Genomic DNA, 12,998 nt, shown 5'->3' with positions numbered 1-12,998 from the left:
ATCGTGGCTCGCGCGTGCACTTTTTCCGCGCTTTGTGTCGGCTACGTGTAATTACTTCGAGTTTTCATTGGTTTACTGGATTGTCTCAGTCGTTTTTGATTGGTCAAAGTAATTACTTTGGTTTTGGTTTTACGACACTCAATCGAAAAGCGCTCTATCACACTGGACTGGTTTTCATCATCAAAATCCCAAGCACCATACACAAACTCAGATGCACTCTGTTAATTATTATTAGTACCTTTGGCTAGGGAAAAGATTATCCCTTTTTTTTGTTTTCTGGTCACATTGCATATTGAACGTTCATGTATCAAGCCCAAACCCTGGAATGTCTGAAGCCGCCCATAAAACACAAAGGAAAATGACATTTCAAAATACGAATCTGCCTTATTTTATCACTATTTGAACCCTATTTCCAAGAACAAAACGGTGCCTGTAACCCAGAAATGAAACTGACGTGAACAGCGCTTGAGCGAAGACAGGATCTGAAAAATGTATCCGCACACGCTGGTGTGTCCCAGAAAAATATCAAGTTGGTCATTTCATGGTTTAATTTTTTGCGAGGGTGGTAAAGAAATGTGTTAAAATTTAGCTGGTGTTCTGTCTATATGCAAATTTGTGACGTTTTCTTTTCCATTGATGTTAGCATTTCTTAAGTTTCCTTATTCTGTGTCTTTTTAGATTGGTGGCTGGCTGTCTGGGCTTCTTTCCAAAGTCATGCCTCGTGGCCCAAATGAGATGATCCTGCCAGATGACACTAAGAAATCGGTGAGAGAAAAAGAAATAGAAATTGCAGAATACACTCATGATCTTTCAATGTGTTAAGAAATAGTATTCATCCGACCAGCTTTAAAAGTATTTGGGATGATAACTAATGGCATCCTCTTAATCTTATGCTAGATTTACTGGGACGAAAACCTCAAGAGATGGGTGAACACTGATGAAGATGAGCAGGTTTGTGGCCGATGCTTTTGTTTCCGGTCCATAGAACATTTAGGAAGCATTAGTGGAGAATAGGGTTTGGAAAGGTGGCGTCCTTTTTATGGAGCAAGCGAGGAGGATAGGGGAAATAAGAACCTTCCCTTCTCTACTGTCTCTCACATTTCCTGCAGAGAGCCCCCTAGTAGGCTTTCAGCCTCAAATAGGTCACCATGACAACCAGGCTGGCCACAGCCCACTGCAAGGCACCTGTAAACGCAACCCTTAGATTCAAGGATGTTGAGTGAATACTGCATCCAAACTTTGGAGCTGGCAAGTTAGCAATGCAAGCTGAGCAAAAACACTTTTAGAAGGCAGTGCAGCCCAGTGGTTAGGGCACTTGCCTTGAGATGCGGAGATCCCGAATTCAAGACACGTTCTGACCACTCGTTGAGTTTTTATCCAGGTAGTCCGTGGCCCAATTTCCTGGCTTTGCTTGGAAATAGCCAACTTGTTTGCCTCCGGCCAGCTGTGGTTCTTAAAGTTGTTCTTTTCAATGCTCGGAGATATTAGCTGCTATAGCTGCTCTAAAAATCCGAGGGTAAATAATGATACTTTCCTTCTATCCTTTCTTCCTTGACAGTGCCCTTGCAAACTTCTTTGGTTTTAACTTTGTGCAGATTTGTAAAACTACATTTAACTTTAATCACATGGTAATATAGTAGACAGACAAGCAGGCACAACACCAATAGATTATGATGTAATGTTGAGACAGCAGGAACAACGTAACCAGTCAACAGGTAGAACGAAAGAGCAAAAACAAACAAACTGGGAACACAGTTTTCATGGACAGAAATGGATACTGACGAACATGTAGGCAGAGAGAGAAACTGAGAGTTATATATTGATAGTAATATGTTTACCAGTGATAGACAGGTGTGCAAGTTTGGCGGCCAGAAAAGCTGCATAGTGATGTCCGAACCTAACAAGAAACTTTATTCAACAGGACAAGACTCCTCCACCCCCACCACCGTCAGACATGCAGCTTGGAGCTGGAAGATCCCCCATGATGCCAATTGGTAATGTTGCTTCTGCAGGTATGTATTTGTCTGTGGAGATCGAAATATCGAAATCAGCTTTGCTCCAGTGTTTGGAACAAATTTTTCCATCATAAATCTCTCACTTCATTTACTGGACCCACAATTTACCATCTGTTTCACATTACTTGTGGGAATGCTACATATGTATTGAGCACGTATGTCACATTTAACGTGTTTCATTGCCTGAACACCTGCTAGTCTACTGTCGCTCACTGGAGGAGCATCTGAACTAGTAATCGAAGGGACAGAGCTTTAAATTTTTTTTCAACTGTGCTCAAACGGTTGTCCACGCCATCTTGGATTGATACTTAAACTTCTCTGGGCTTTCACAACTCTTACTTTAAACTTATGTTGCATCCAAGGTGCTACCACTCGCGGTCTGGGTGGACCTGTGTCAACACCATTTAGTCCACCATCTGTTCAGGCACCTGGCATTCCTGAGCCAGTTAGGGATGGGGAAATCTCAGCTGCTCCACCCTCGGTTTCCAAATTCTCACGAAAGGCTTATGGTGGAGGGAGACTCGGTAAGTAAAATGACCGGCAAGTTTCTGTCATCTTGGTCGAAGCCTGACTGTATTCTCACGATTGGGCTGAGAGAAACATTTCTATCACAGGCGTGGATTCTATGCTTCTTCTAGTGCAACTGCGGGAATAGAAAAAAATGGCGTTTTTGCCTGAAGCCTCCGTAACGTCGTTTCAAGGGTCTTTCTTTGAGGGATGATTGGAAGAGAGACCCTGGGAACGAACAGGAATCTAATAGAAGAGGCACACACAAACCAGTCATTTAGTGACTGTTGCAATGCTGGAGTTCAAAATCGTAAGACTTGAAACGATGCCAAAATGTTGTGAGCCGGGAAGGGATGGAAAGGAAGAGAAAAAAGACTCCACCCCCATCATTTTTTTTAGAACATTTGTGCGGGTGCATTGTGGCACCATTTTCAAATCAACCTGTAGATTTCTAAGAGTCGTAAGAGCAAGGCACAATTAGCAGCGAAATGTCAAGGGAACCCAACGAGCAAAGTTAGCCAAAAGCCTCTGAGAGACATTTCTAGGCTCCTTGTAATGTTTAAAGATTGTCGAAAGAGATGTTTTTATCACCTACAAGAATTTCATCCGTTCGGATATCGTATATGAAATTGAAATGTCCGAAAATGTTAGGGAATATGTTTATTTCAGAAATGGCTAGCTGGACTTTACTTCTAAAAACGTCCCAGCGAACCATTTGCTCCTCCGAAACTGCTAGATGACCTTTTCAAGTGCCAAAAATTTCAAAAGTATCCTTTCCGAAAACGTAAGGAACTACTTTTCCCTTGTAGTGAATCTTTTAGGTGATGTTATAGTAAAGAAGTCTATAGCTGTTTGCCTGCGTAGAACCAAGAAAAGAAACCTCAGCTGAACACTCAATGTGACTCAATCAAAGCAAAACTATTTAGTACCTAATTGTTACCCTCTACGTTCCACATTGCAGTGTTTTTAATTACATGCAACGAGATTTTCTCACACATTCTTAGTATTTAAAGAACTCACAAGAATCTGACTTTTAGTTTTCAGTTTTTACGAATTTGAAAATGATGAACGAATCATCGAAACGTCATTCAAAATTATTATCACTAATTTTTACTCTCAATTGTTTGTCCAAAACCTCCGTTATTAGAACAGAAATTCTTAGAACAATTTGACTCTTCCGAACACAGATTTAACCGAAGATTATCGTTGGGTGCCCCTGAAATGTGGTCACTTCAAGTTATTTTTGTGTCTGCTGTGACTTGCCAAAGTAGCTGTTTCTTCAGTATTTTGAACTGGCACTGACCGTTCTACCTCTAATTTGTTCCTTTTATGTTATAGGTAAGAAATATGTCGATGTTCTGAATCCTTCTGGGCAAACTGCCAATGGACCTGCAATGCTTCCAAACAGCTTCCTTCCAAGTTTTCCCGGCCCAGTTAATGACTTCAATCCTGCTCAGTTGTTCGTGCCAGCTCCTGTTCCTGGTAAGAAATCTGATTTAGAAGTTGTTATCTCTGCAGAAAGACCGAAGCAGACACACATGCGAGGAAGTCTTTCCCAACTTCTTTCTGAAGTCGGGTGGACGGAGTATGCAATGTTATCGGGGCAGGCCTGATCCCCACAAACGTTTTATATGTTCTGTTGCGGGCATAGATTGAAGGGCATGGGTTTACTGTAACAAAGTCGTAGGGTAAGGGGAACCTCTTAGGTTAACTGGTGAGCTTAGGGTACAGAAGGAAGAGCATAAGGGGAGTGGGGTGGGGGCATAACTATTTTCAGAGCATTTGTGGGGGTCTTAAAATCCAAAAGGACAGAGACAATGGTTACGAATTAGCAGCTATCTATGACACAATTCTAACCCCCAAGAGGCGTTAAAACCCTTTTTTAAAATCCATCTTTTTAACATTCATATCATTGACTGATGAAGTCCGGTTGAAAAAACGGACGAAATATTTCATAAGTTTTAACTTTTAGCTCCGAGTTTGTAAAACTTTTTAACTTTTATGACGAAGTATTGTGTTTGCAATGACCTCCTCAGCATCTTTTAACTTCTGGACCGAAGGCACAGAGATAAAGGCGTACAGGGTTACATTGTAGGGGGGAAGGGCGCGGGGGGAAACTCCACTCCTTTCAGACCATCTTTCGGGGTCGTGAATTCTCCGTTTTTATTTCATCACCAGCAACTTGGTTGAAGCCGGCCTGAGTTGGCTGGTATGGCATTATCATGGTTGGATTGGCAAAAGCGTGTAATTTGAAGTGCTGCCTTTGTTAATGATATCTGTAATGGTTTAACTTTCTAGCCCTTCTCGCAAAAATAACGATGAAGCCTCTAGTACATGCACTCCATTTCCAAGAGAAGAGATTTAGCCCCAGCTGTTGTGGTTTGGACAATAACGTTGTTGTAAAACAGGTTTTCGCTGTAGAACCACACGAATAATGAAATTTTTAAACCATATTTGTGTTGTTGTTGTTGTTGTTGTTGTTTTCGCATAAATGACATTTTTTTTGTATGGCTCTACTTGTAGCTGGAGACGCAAGTGACCCATTCTCTAGTGCTGAGCCTGTTGTGGCGAATCCTGGGTCGCGACCATCATCACCGTGAGTTGATTCATTTTTGTGTACAGATGAAATGCATGTTATGTTTTAGCGGCCATGTTGGATAAACAAACAACAAACAACAGACCTTTCATTAGCTTCTTTTGTCTGTTATCCAGCATTCGGTCATTTCACTTATCAAACCTCCTTTAGTTGGGCTATTGAGGTCCTGCCAGGGGTTTTTAGGAACATGGGAACATGGCTAATTTTAACGCTGGGAAACAGAGGTACAATGACAAAATATGTTAGGGAACAAGTGAACATAAACAATTTTAGGAATCAAAAGCTGGGAACAAGTTTGAAACTAATTTCGGGAACATTGGAACAGAAGCACATTTTTAAAGGGAACAAGGATCCTTCCTTGGAGGCCCTAGCTATTGCTGTCCTCGATACTAAAAAAATAATTAAGGTAATGTTTACAGATTGTTGGGTTCCCTCTGACATATTGGCTTGGTTCATTTAGGAGCGCATTTTTAATTGTTCGCCCGTCAACTCCTGGCTTTAACGCTTGTCTGCAAGCGATGAAAATTCTCATATTCTAGTTACTTTATCACTTTTTAGGACTTGCTCAATAACTGTGGCTAACAGCAAGAAGTTACCTGAAATCAACCGCATTCGTCGAATTTAGGCAAACGGCCAACTGCAACTCGGCTTTCGGTCCTTTTACAAAACCCGAGGCTTCATTGCCCCTTTTTGTTTTACTTAAGTGTTAAATCTTTTTTTTCTCCAGACATGAATTCGAAGATGGTAGCGACCAACACTCTCAGGTAAGAATAGGTTTTGTCCTAGTTGTTGTTTATTTTTTTGTTATCCATTTGTTGCCCGCGTGCATTAAGTAGCCAAGGCCCTTAAAAAGGCCACTTGGCTAATCCGTAGCTTAATAAACCGCCAAAGGCACAGGCAAAGTCAATAAAATAATAAAATAGAACATAAACAAAAATCACGATTAACCGATGTTACGCACAGACATACCAATGCAATTCTTTTCATGCGCCATCGGACAATGATATCGTTGTTTTATGAGATGTCAAGTTAACCTATAAACCAAATTTTTGGGTCTTCCTAAGAAAAAAACCTTTAAATTGCAGCATTCCCGATCGAGTTCTGTCTCCCTTACTTCAGCTGAAGTTCGTAGCTACATGATGCCACAGGTATTTCACTGCATTCTGTCCAGTTAGCATAGTTCAGGCAGAATCAGTGAAGCCAGATTTGGACAGTTCAGCTTAAGTAATGGTCCGGCTAAGAAGCAGGCAGAAAAACAATAGCCCGCGGCAATAGCGTCGGTTAGTTAAAATGTGCCAACATTTTTAATCAAATTAAGTTCGGCTGTTCCCATTGGTGTAAGCAGCTAAAAGCGCGAAATTTGAATTTCAATGAAAAATGTAATCGAATTGCCGTCTAAAAAATTAGATTCTGTTTCGTAGAACAAATCATTATGCCTTCAAAAACTATGTTTGTAAATATCGTCAAGATTCTATGCGCCATTTGCCGATTGGCGAATGGCGCATAGAACAATGCCCAAATTTGGCTGAGAGACAGAGATCAAGGGCATGGGGAAGAAGAAATCCAAAAAAGGCTTTTTTTTCATTTTTTTCTCATCTTTTTTCGACATTTTCCGATATTAGCCAATCAGATGCCTCGATTGGAGCAGCAGCTTCTAAGTACTTTTGCCGCTGGGCTGCCTGCTTCTTAGCCGGACCATTACTTAATTTTTAGAAAGTTGCTTTGGAGGATAGAAACATGCAAAATCGCTTATTTTTTATCGCAATTTTTAACACATTTAATCTTAACCAGTCAGCACGTGACGTTCAAGCTTTCATTTTTAAGCTGGTTACACTTCTTAAACATCATTTCGTTATTTTCTTCAAATATGATTTAGCATGCTAAAGCTGAAAAAAGCTTAACTTTAACCGTCAAACGGTTTTCAGTTAACGCCATAATGCATTTTTTAATTGAGTGTCCAAAGTAATTTCGGGCTCTCTCTCTGCTTAAAGGGAAAGTTTCACGTCCCTGCGCGTGGGCAAACTGTCGTGTCTGCCCAATTAAGTCCATTATTATCGAAAGAATCGAAAGCACTGATGCAGGAAAAGGAAACAATGCCGTAGAAGTGTAATTAGTCATTGGAATTACTTTTGCAATCATTTCCTTTGTGTTATGAACTCGCTGCATGTGAATAGATAACTCGTGCGTTATGACAACTCGTGCGCAGAATAAAATGTTCGACCCGTACAATAAATTCGATGCCAAAATTAGATTTCATATGTTTTGTCTACACCCGTAGTATCTTCTACCAAATTTGGGGCTTAGTCATTCAGTGTATTTGCTCTAATACTCTCAGTGATTAATGAACATCATGTGGTTCAGTAAGAAACCGTAAAATTTATAACTGCTAGCGCCAAAGCTTGAAAATGCCCAAAACCGTGAAACTGCCCCTTTAAGTAATGGTCCGGCTAAGAAGCAGGCAGCCCAGCGGCAAAAGTACTTAGAAGCTGCTGCTCCAATCGAGGCATCTGATTGGCTAATATCGGAAAATGTCGAAAAAAGATGAGAAAAAAATGAAAAAAAAGCCTTTTTTGGATTTCTTCTTCCCCATGCCCTTGATCTCTGTCTCTCAGCCAAATTTGGGCATTGTTCTATGCGCCATTCGCCAATCGGCAAATGGCGCATAGAATCTTGACGATATTTACAAACATAGTTTTTGAAGGCATAATGATTTGTTCTACGAAACAGAATCTAATTTTTTAGACGGCAATTCGATTACATTTTTCATTGAAATTCAAATTTCGCGCTTTTAGCTGCTTACACCAATGGGAACAGCCGAACTTAATTTGATTAAAAATGTTGGCACATTTTAACTAACCGACGCTATTGCCGCGGGCTATTGTTTTTCTGCCTGCTTCTTAGCCGGACCATTACTTAATGTGGAGTTTGTCCTCAGAAAACTTGGCCTCGCTTATAAGCTAATCAGATGCATAAACTGACCAAACCAATCGTGACTCGCTCGCTCACTCGAATTTTCCTGCGCTCAGAGCCGGCTGCATGTAAACTATGCGCTTTGCGTTTTGTTTGGCTCATTTAAATGTCAGCGTGTGTTGTGATTGGTCAAAGTTGTTGCCTGCGTAGCTGACGTTATTTTTGGCGCGAGAGGCAAATTAACGAGCGACAAAGCCGCACAGAGAATGCGAAGGCGCTCGTACCCATTCTCCGTGCGGCTTCGCCGCTCGTTAACTTACCTATCGTGCCAACAATACCGCCAGCTACGTAGGCTATCAAAGTTGTTGCCATGGTTTTTTTAATAATAATAATAATAATAATAATAATAATAATAATAATAATAATAATAATAATAATAATAATAATAATAATAATAATAATAGCTTTATTCAAGTCTCAGGGTTATTTAGCCGAGCACGTTTGCTTTACTAATTGGGGAGACTACAAATCAACTGAAATCAGAGCAAGTCAAATCAAACTGGTTTTTGAGGAGAGGGGAAACCGGAGTAACCGGAGAGAAACTTCTCGATGCAGAGAAGAGAACCAACAAACGCAACCCACGTAGACCGAATGCATAAATGGAGGGCAAAAATGTATTCTCTTTGTTTATGTGTTTATTAGATTCACTAGCCTCGCTCTCAAGCAACATTTCTTTTGTACATGCATACGAGGTTAGTGAGTCTAATTAGAACATAAACAAAAGAATATTTTTTTGGGCGCCTTTTATGCATTCGGTATATATGACGTCGAATCCGGAAATCGATCCCGGGCCACATTACTGGAAGGCGGGTTCTCTCCCCACTGCGCCGGCCCTCCCCACTGCGTCAGCCCTCCCCACTGCACCAGCCCTCCCCACTGCACCAGCCCTCCCCACTCAGCCCTCTCCCTGACCCTTTTGGCTTCTTAACTGCAGGCAATACCTCGGAACTGATGAACACGCGTATTTATCGCTTCTTTTTAATTTGCATGGTTCTTAAAAGTGTTTTTTTTTTCTGTATTGTTTTGTCCCCAGGTTCCAGATGCTCCCCCTCAGAACATGGCTCCTGTCTTTTACGACCCTTCCTCGTTCAACCAAAGCAAGGCCCAGGGTACGCCTCGAAAGTCGCGTTACCCCGGTCCTATTAGAAAGTAAACAATTATTTAAAAAATTTCCCGAGGAATGAATACTTAAATAGTTGCCTCTAAATTGCCTTTGATGAAATTTTGTTGAGATTTGCTGTGAGCCTTAATATTACGCTGTTTATATCTTTTAAAGGAGAATCACGGAATCTTCTTTTAGGGGATTTTGTGGATTTTCAAGTAATTTCCAGCAGATGTCAACAAACTTTACTCTGCTCTTTTCTTTCTCTCGTTTTTATTATTCTCTAAGAGGACATGGTTTTCGAAATTCAAACTTTTTCTTTTCTATATGCCTTTCAGCATTTTAAATGAACTTATTTCCCACGTTCTAAGTGGAACTCGTTTTGTAGAGGCAACTTTTAAGTATTTGTTCCTCATTAATAGAATACCTTATGAATTAAGCTGAATTTTATGTGGGGGGAGTATTTAAATAAAATTAAGTAATGAAAAAATATGCTAAGCGAGAGTGAATGAGTGCATGCTGTGCAATAACTTTAGCCCTCTTGATATCTTCTAAAATTGTCGTCATTTTTATAAGAAAAAAGCCAGATTGTCGAATTCCCTTTCTTCCTTCTTATAAGTAGAGATCAGCCATTGAACCTTGCTTTGTTTTAAGAAAATTCTACAGCCTGCAATATTATCTTGTGTTTTGAGCAGAACTATGATGAATTTCCCGCACTATTCTACGCTACTATATTACTTTCAATTCTTTTTTTTTTTTTCAACAGTTAATACTACTATATATGCAACAGTTTTTTCTCTTCAAAGTTCTGAAAATTACTTGCAGCTTTTTGTCTGAACTGAACTTATCTCGATTTTGATTCTAGCCGAGTCCTGGTTAAGAATTTTCTGAAAACCCGAAAATACCCATGCTCTGTTTTTCAGTTATTCCTTTCTGAAAGCCATTTCAGCAAGCAGCTTTTTATTCACTCTGAAACTTGTTGCATTTTAAAATTCTTTTCCGATAGCCACTTTAGTCACATTGCTTGCACTGAGTCTGTGTTTTTGCCAAGTTGTTTACTTGCTTTTCTTTGTTTTTTTTTTTTCATCACTCAAGCAGAACTAGGAACTTTTATCTTTTTGTAATTTCCTTTAAATCTGAAAATTGACTGCCGTTTTAAGTTCAAAGAGCACAGTTCGTTTCTAGCTTGCTGCAGGATGACTTGGTTTTTAATCTTTTTTTTTCTGAATGTCTGAAAACTGACTTTTCGCTTTTCCGTTCAAACAGCAGGGTTTTTGTTGTTCAGCTTAATCAGGCCTACTTGCTTCCAAATTTTCACCTTTCGCTCATTCCGGTGAGCAAACTTTTTTCAGTTCTCAAATACGTTTCTTCTATCCTGAATTAAGGGTCAGTGGTCTTAAAACATACTTTGAAGTGGAGCCGATCAGACGAGAAACCAACCTGTCACCATGTTGGTTTTTTTCCCTTACGATGGTGTTCGTGGTTGATCCGTCTGGTCATCCCGCCATTCCCTGTCAGTTCCATCTTGCATTTGGTTGAAGCAGAACCTTTTACACTACCATGCCATCGTGGTCGATCCATCTAATTTCACGAATTTCTTCCGGGGTTTGTATTCCATCTTCGCCAAACCAGGCTGGGTGACTTCTTCTTCTCCGTCCCCCAATTTGGTTGTCGAGCTCCTCAGTGCTCTCAAACCAGATCGCGACTGTTTTGATAGCCATCTCTCGCAGCCAGATTGGGGGACAAAATCTTTCCCTTTTTTTCCAGTTGTCCCAACTGGGTTGCTGAGCTCCTCTGCAGCCAAACCTGTTCGCGACTGGTTTGTCTGCCATCTCTCTCAGTAACCCAGTTGGGCAGCTGATTCTATTCGGGGTGAGGTCTTCCAAGATAGTTACCGAGCCTTTCAGTGCATCATGCCTGTTCGCGACTGGTATGGTTGCCATCTCTCGGTGGCTATTTTGGTGGACAAAATCTTTCTCTTCTTTTCGGTTATTCCAATTTGGGTGCTGAGCTTCCAGTGCATTTGATTCAGATCGCGACTGAGTCTTTTGCCATCTCTCAGTAGACAAAATGGGTAACCATCTTTTCTTTTCTTAGTTTTCCAGTCCTGGTTTAGTTTAGGTGAAATCAAGCCAAGGGATTTTCTGTGATAGTCAAGTTGTTATCTCCTGACTCGTGTTGGTTTTGCTCCCCGGAATGGCAATACAGCTCAAAAATCTCATGTCATCTTGAACCACTGGCCCTTTTTTCAGGATAGAGGACTTTCTATACGTTACATTTCTCTATTTTCTAATTTATAGTTCTTTGAATTGGGCAATCTAAAATATTCCATTTCGAACACTAAATTCGATTCTGGGTCAGCTTGGTACAAAACCTTAACACTTTCATACCTGTTTTGATAAAAACTGTTAATCCTTAGATCACTATTCGTTTTTTTACTTGGCCTGCTGCAGTGCTACTGTTTTTTTAAACATCATCTCTATTTTAGAAATAACACTACAACTTATATCCGATTACACTGTTGCTCTCTGTTTCAATCGTATCGCTGAACCCGAACGGAACTTTCGGAGCAAGTCTTTACTAACATCAGGCTGAAGTTAGTTGTGCTAATGTGGAAGCTCTTTCCATCCAGGCCAATCAATCTAATCATCTCACCGAGTTTCTTCCGCGGTTCACATTCCACCTAAACTTCATCAGATATCCTGACTCCATCTTTCTGTCCCCACATTGCGCTGCCGAGCTTCTAAGTGCTCTCAAACCAGATCACGACTGTTCTGATAGCATCTGTCGCAGCCATATTGGAGGACAAAACGTCTGCATTTTGCTTATCCGTTTTAAGGTGACTAGTTTACTTCTGTCCTTTATTCCAGACCTTCACAGTTCTCAAATGTGTGTCCTCTATCCAGAGGACATGGTCAGTGGCCTCAGAAAAGCCCATCAGACGAGAAACTGACTCGCTTCCATGTTGGATGGTTTTTCCCGTGTCAGTTCCCCCAACATGGTGGCGTCCTCGGTTGATCCGTCTGGTGATCCTGCGATTGCATGCATCGGGCCCCCATATTGGATGATTTTCCTCTGCCAGTTCTCCCAACTTGGGGGCTTTTGTATCGTGGTCGATCCATCTAGTTTCACAAATTTCGTCCTGGGTTTTGTGTTACATTTACGCCTAACCAGGCTGGGAGACTTCTTCTTCTCCGTCCCCCAATTTGGTTGTCGAGCTTCTCAGTGCTCTCAAACCAGATCGCGACTGTTTTGATAGCCATCTCTCGCAGCCAGATTGGGGGACAAAATCTTTCCCTTTTTCCAGTTGTCCCAACTGGGTTGCTGAGCATCTCTGCAGCCAAACCTGTTCGCGACTGGTTTGTCTGCCATCTCTCTCAGTAACCCAGTTGGGCAGATGATTCTATTCGAGGTGAGGTCTTCCAAGATAGTCACCGAGCCTTTCAGTGCATCATGCCTGTTCGCGACTGGTATGATTGCCATCTCTCGGTGGCTATTTTGGTGGACAAAATCTTTCTCTTTTCGGTTATTCCAATTTGGGTGCTGAGCTTCCAGTGCATTTGATTCAGATCGCGACTGAGTCTTATGCCGTCTCTCAGTAGCCAAACTGAGTAACCATCTTTTCTTTTCTTAGTCTTCCAATCCTGGTTTAGTTTAGGTGCAACCAAGCCCATTGACGTTTTGTGATGAAGTATACGATGCAACACTGGTGTTCGATGTTTCGCATGGAATGGCATTACAGCTCCAAAACTCTTGTCATCTTGAACCACTGTCCATGTCTTTCAGGACCGAGGACTTTCAATCCGTT

General features: G+C 41.1%; 1 protein-coding gene across 1 annotated transcript in view; it reads left to right on the top strand.

The window, feature by feature from the left end:
* The window catches only part of LOC138026550 (protein transport protein Sec16A-like), a 75,516-nt gene that overhangs the window by 61,640 nt on the left and 878 nt on the right, over nucleotides 1–12,998 (top strand). Inside the window, exons 30-38 of the mRNA XM_068873945.1 lie at nucleotides 679–765; nucleotides 898–951; nucleotides 1,922–2,012; nucleotides 2,378–2,539; nucleotides 3,861–4,004; nucleotides 5,046–5,118; nucleotides 5,846–5,882; nucleotides 6,204–6,266; nucleotides 9,122–12,998. The exon at nucleotides 9,122–12,998 is cut by the window's right edge and continues 878 nt beyond it. Of these exons, the coding sequence (XP_068730046.1) occupies nucleotides 679–765; nucleotides 898–951; nucleotides 1,922–2,012; nucleotides 2,378–2,539; nucleotides 3,861–4,004; nucleotides 5,046–5,118; nucleotides 5,846–5,882; nucleotides 6,204–6,266; nucleotides 9,122–9,241 (831 nt within the window). The 3' untranslated portion in view covers nucleotides 9,242–12,998. The remainder of the gene's footprint in view (nucleotides 1–678; nucleotides 766–897; nucleotides 952–1,921; nucleotides 2,013–2,377; nucleotides 2,540–3,860; nucleotides 4,005–5,045; nucleotides 5,119–5,845; nucleotides 5,883–6,203; nucleotides 6,267–9,121) is intronic.

Source organism: Montipora capricornis, chromosome 2 (assembly GCF_036669925.1).
Source record: "Montipora capricornis isolate CH-2021 chromosome 2, ASM3666992v2, whole genome shotgun sequence".
NCBI lineage: Eukaryota > Metazoa > Cnidaria > Anthozoa > Scleractinia > Acroporidae > Montipora > Montipora capricornis.
The sequence above is the reverse complement of the archived record's forward strand: the minus strand, read 5'-3'. Positions and strand labels throughout refer to the sequence as shown.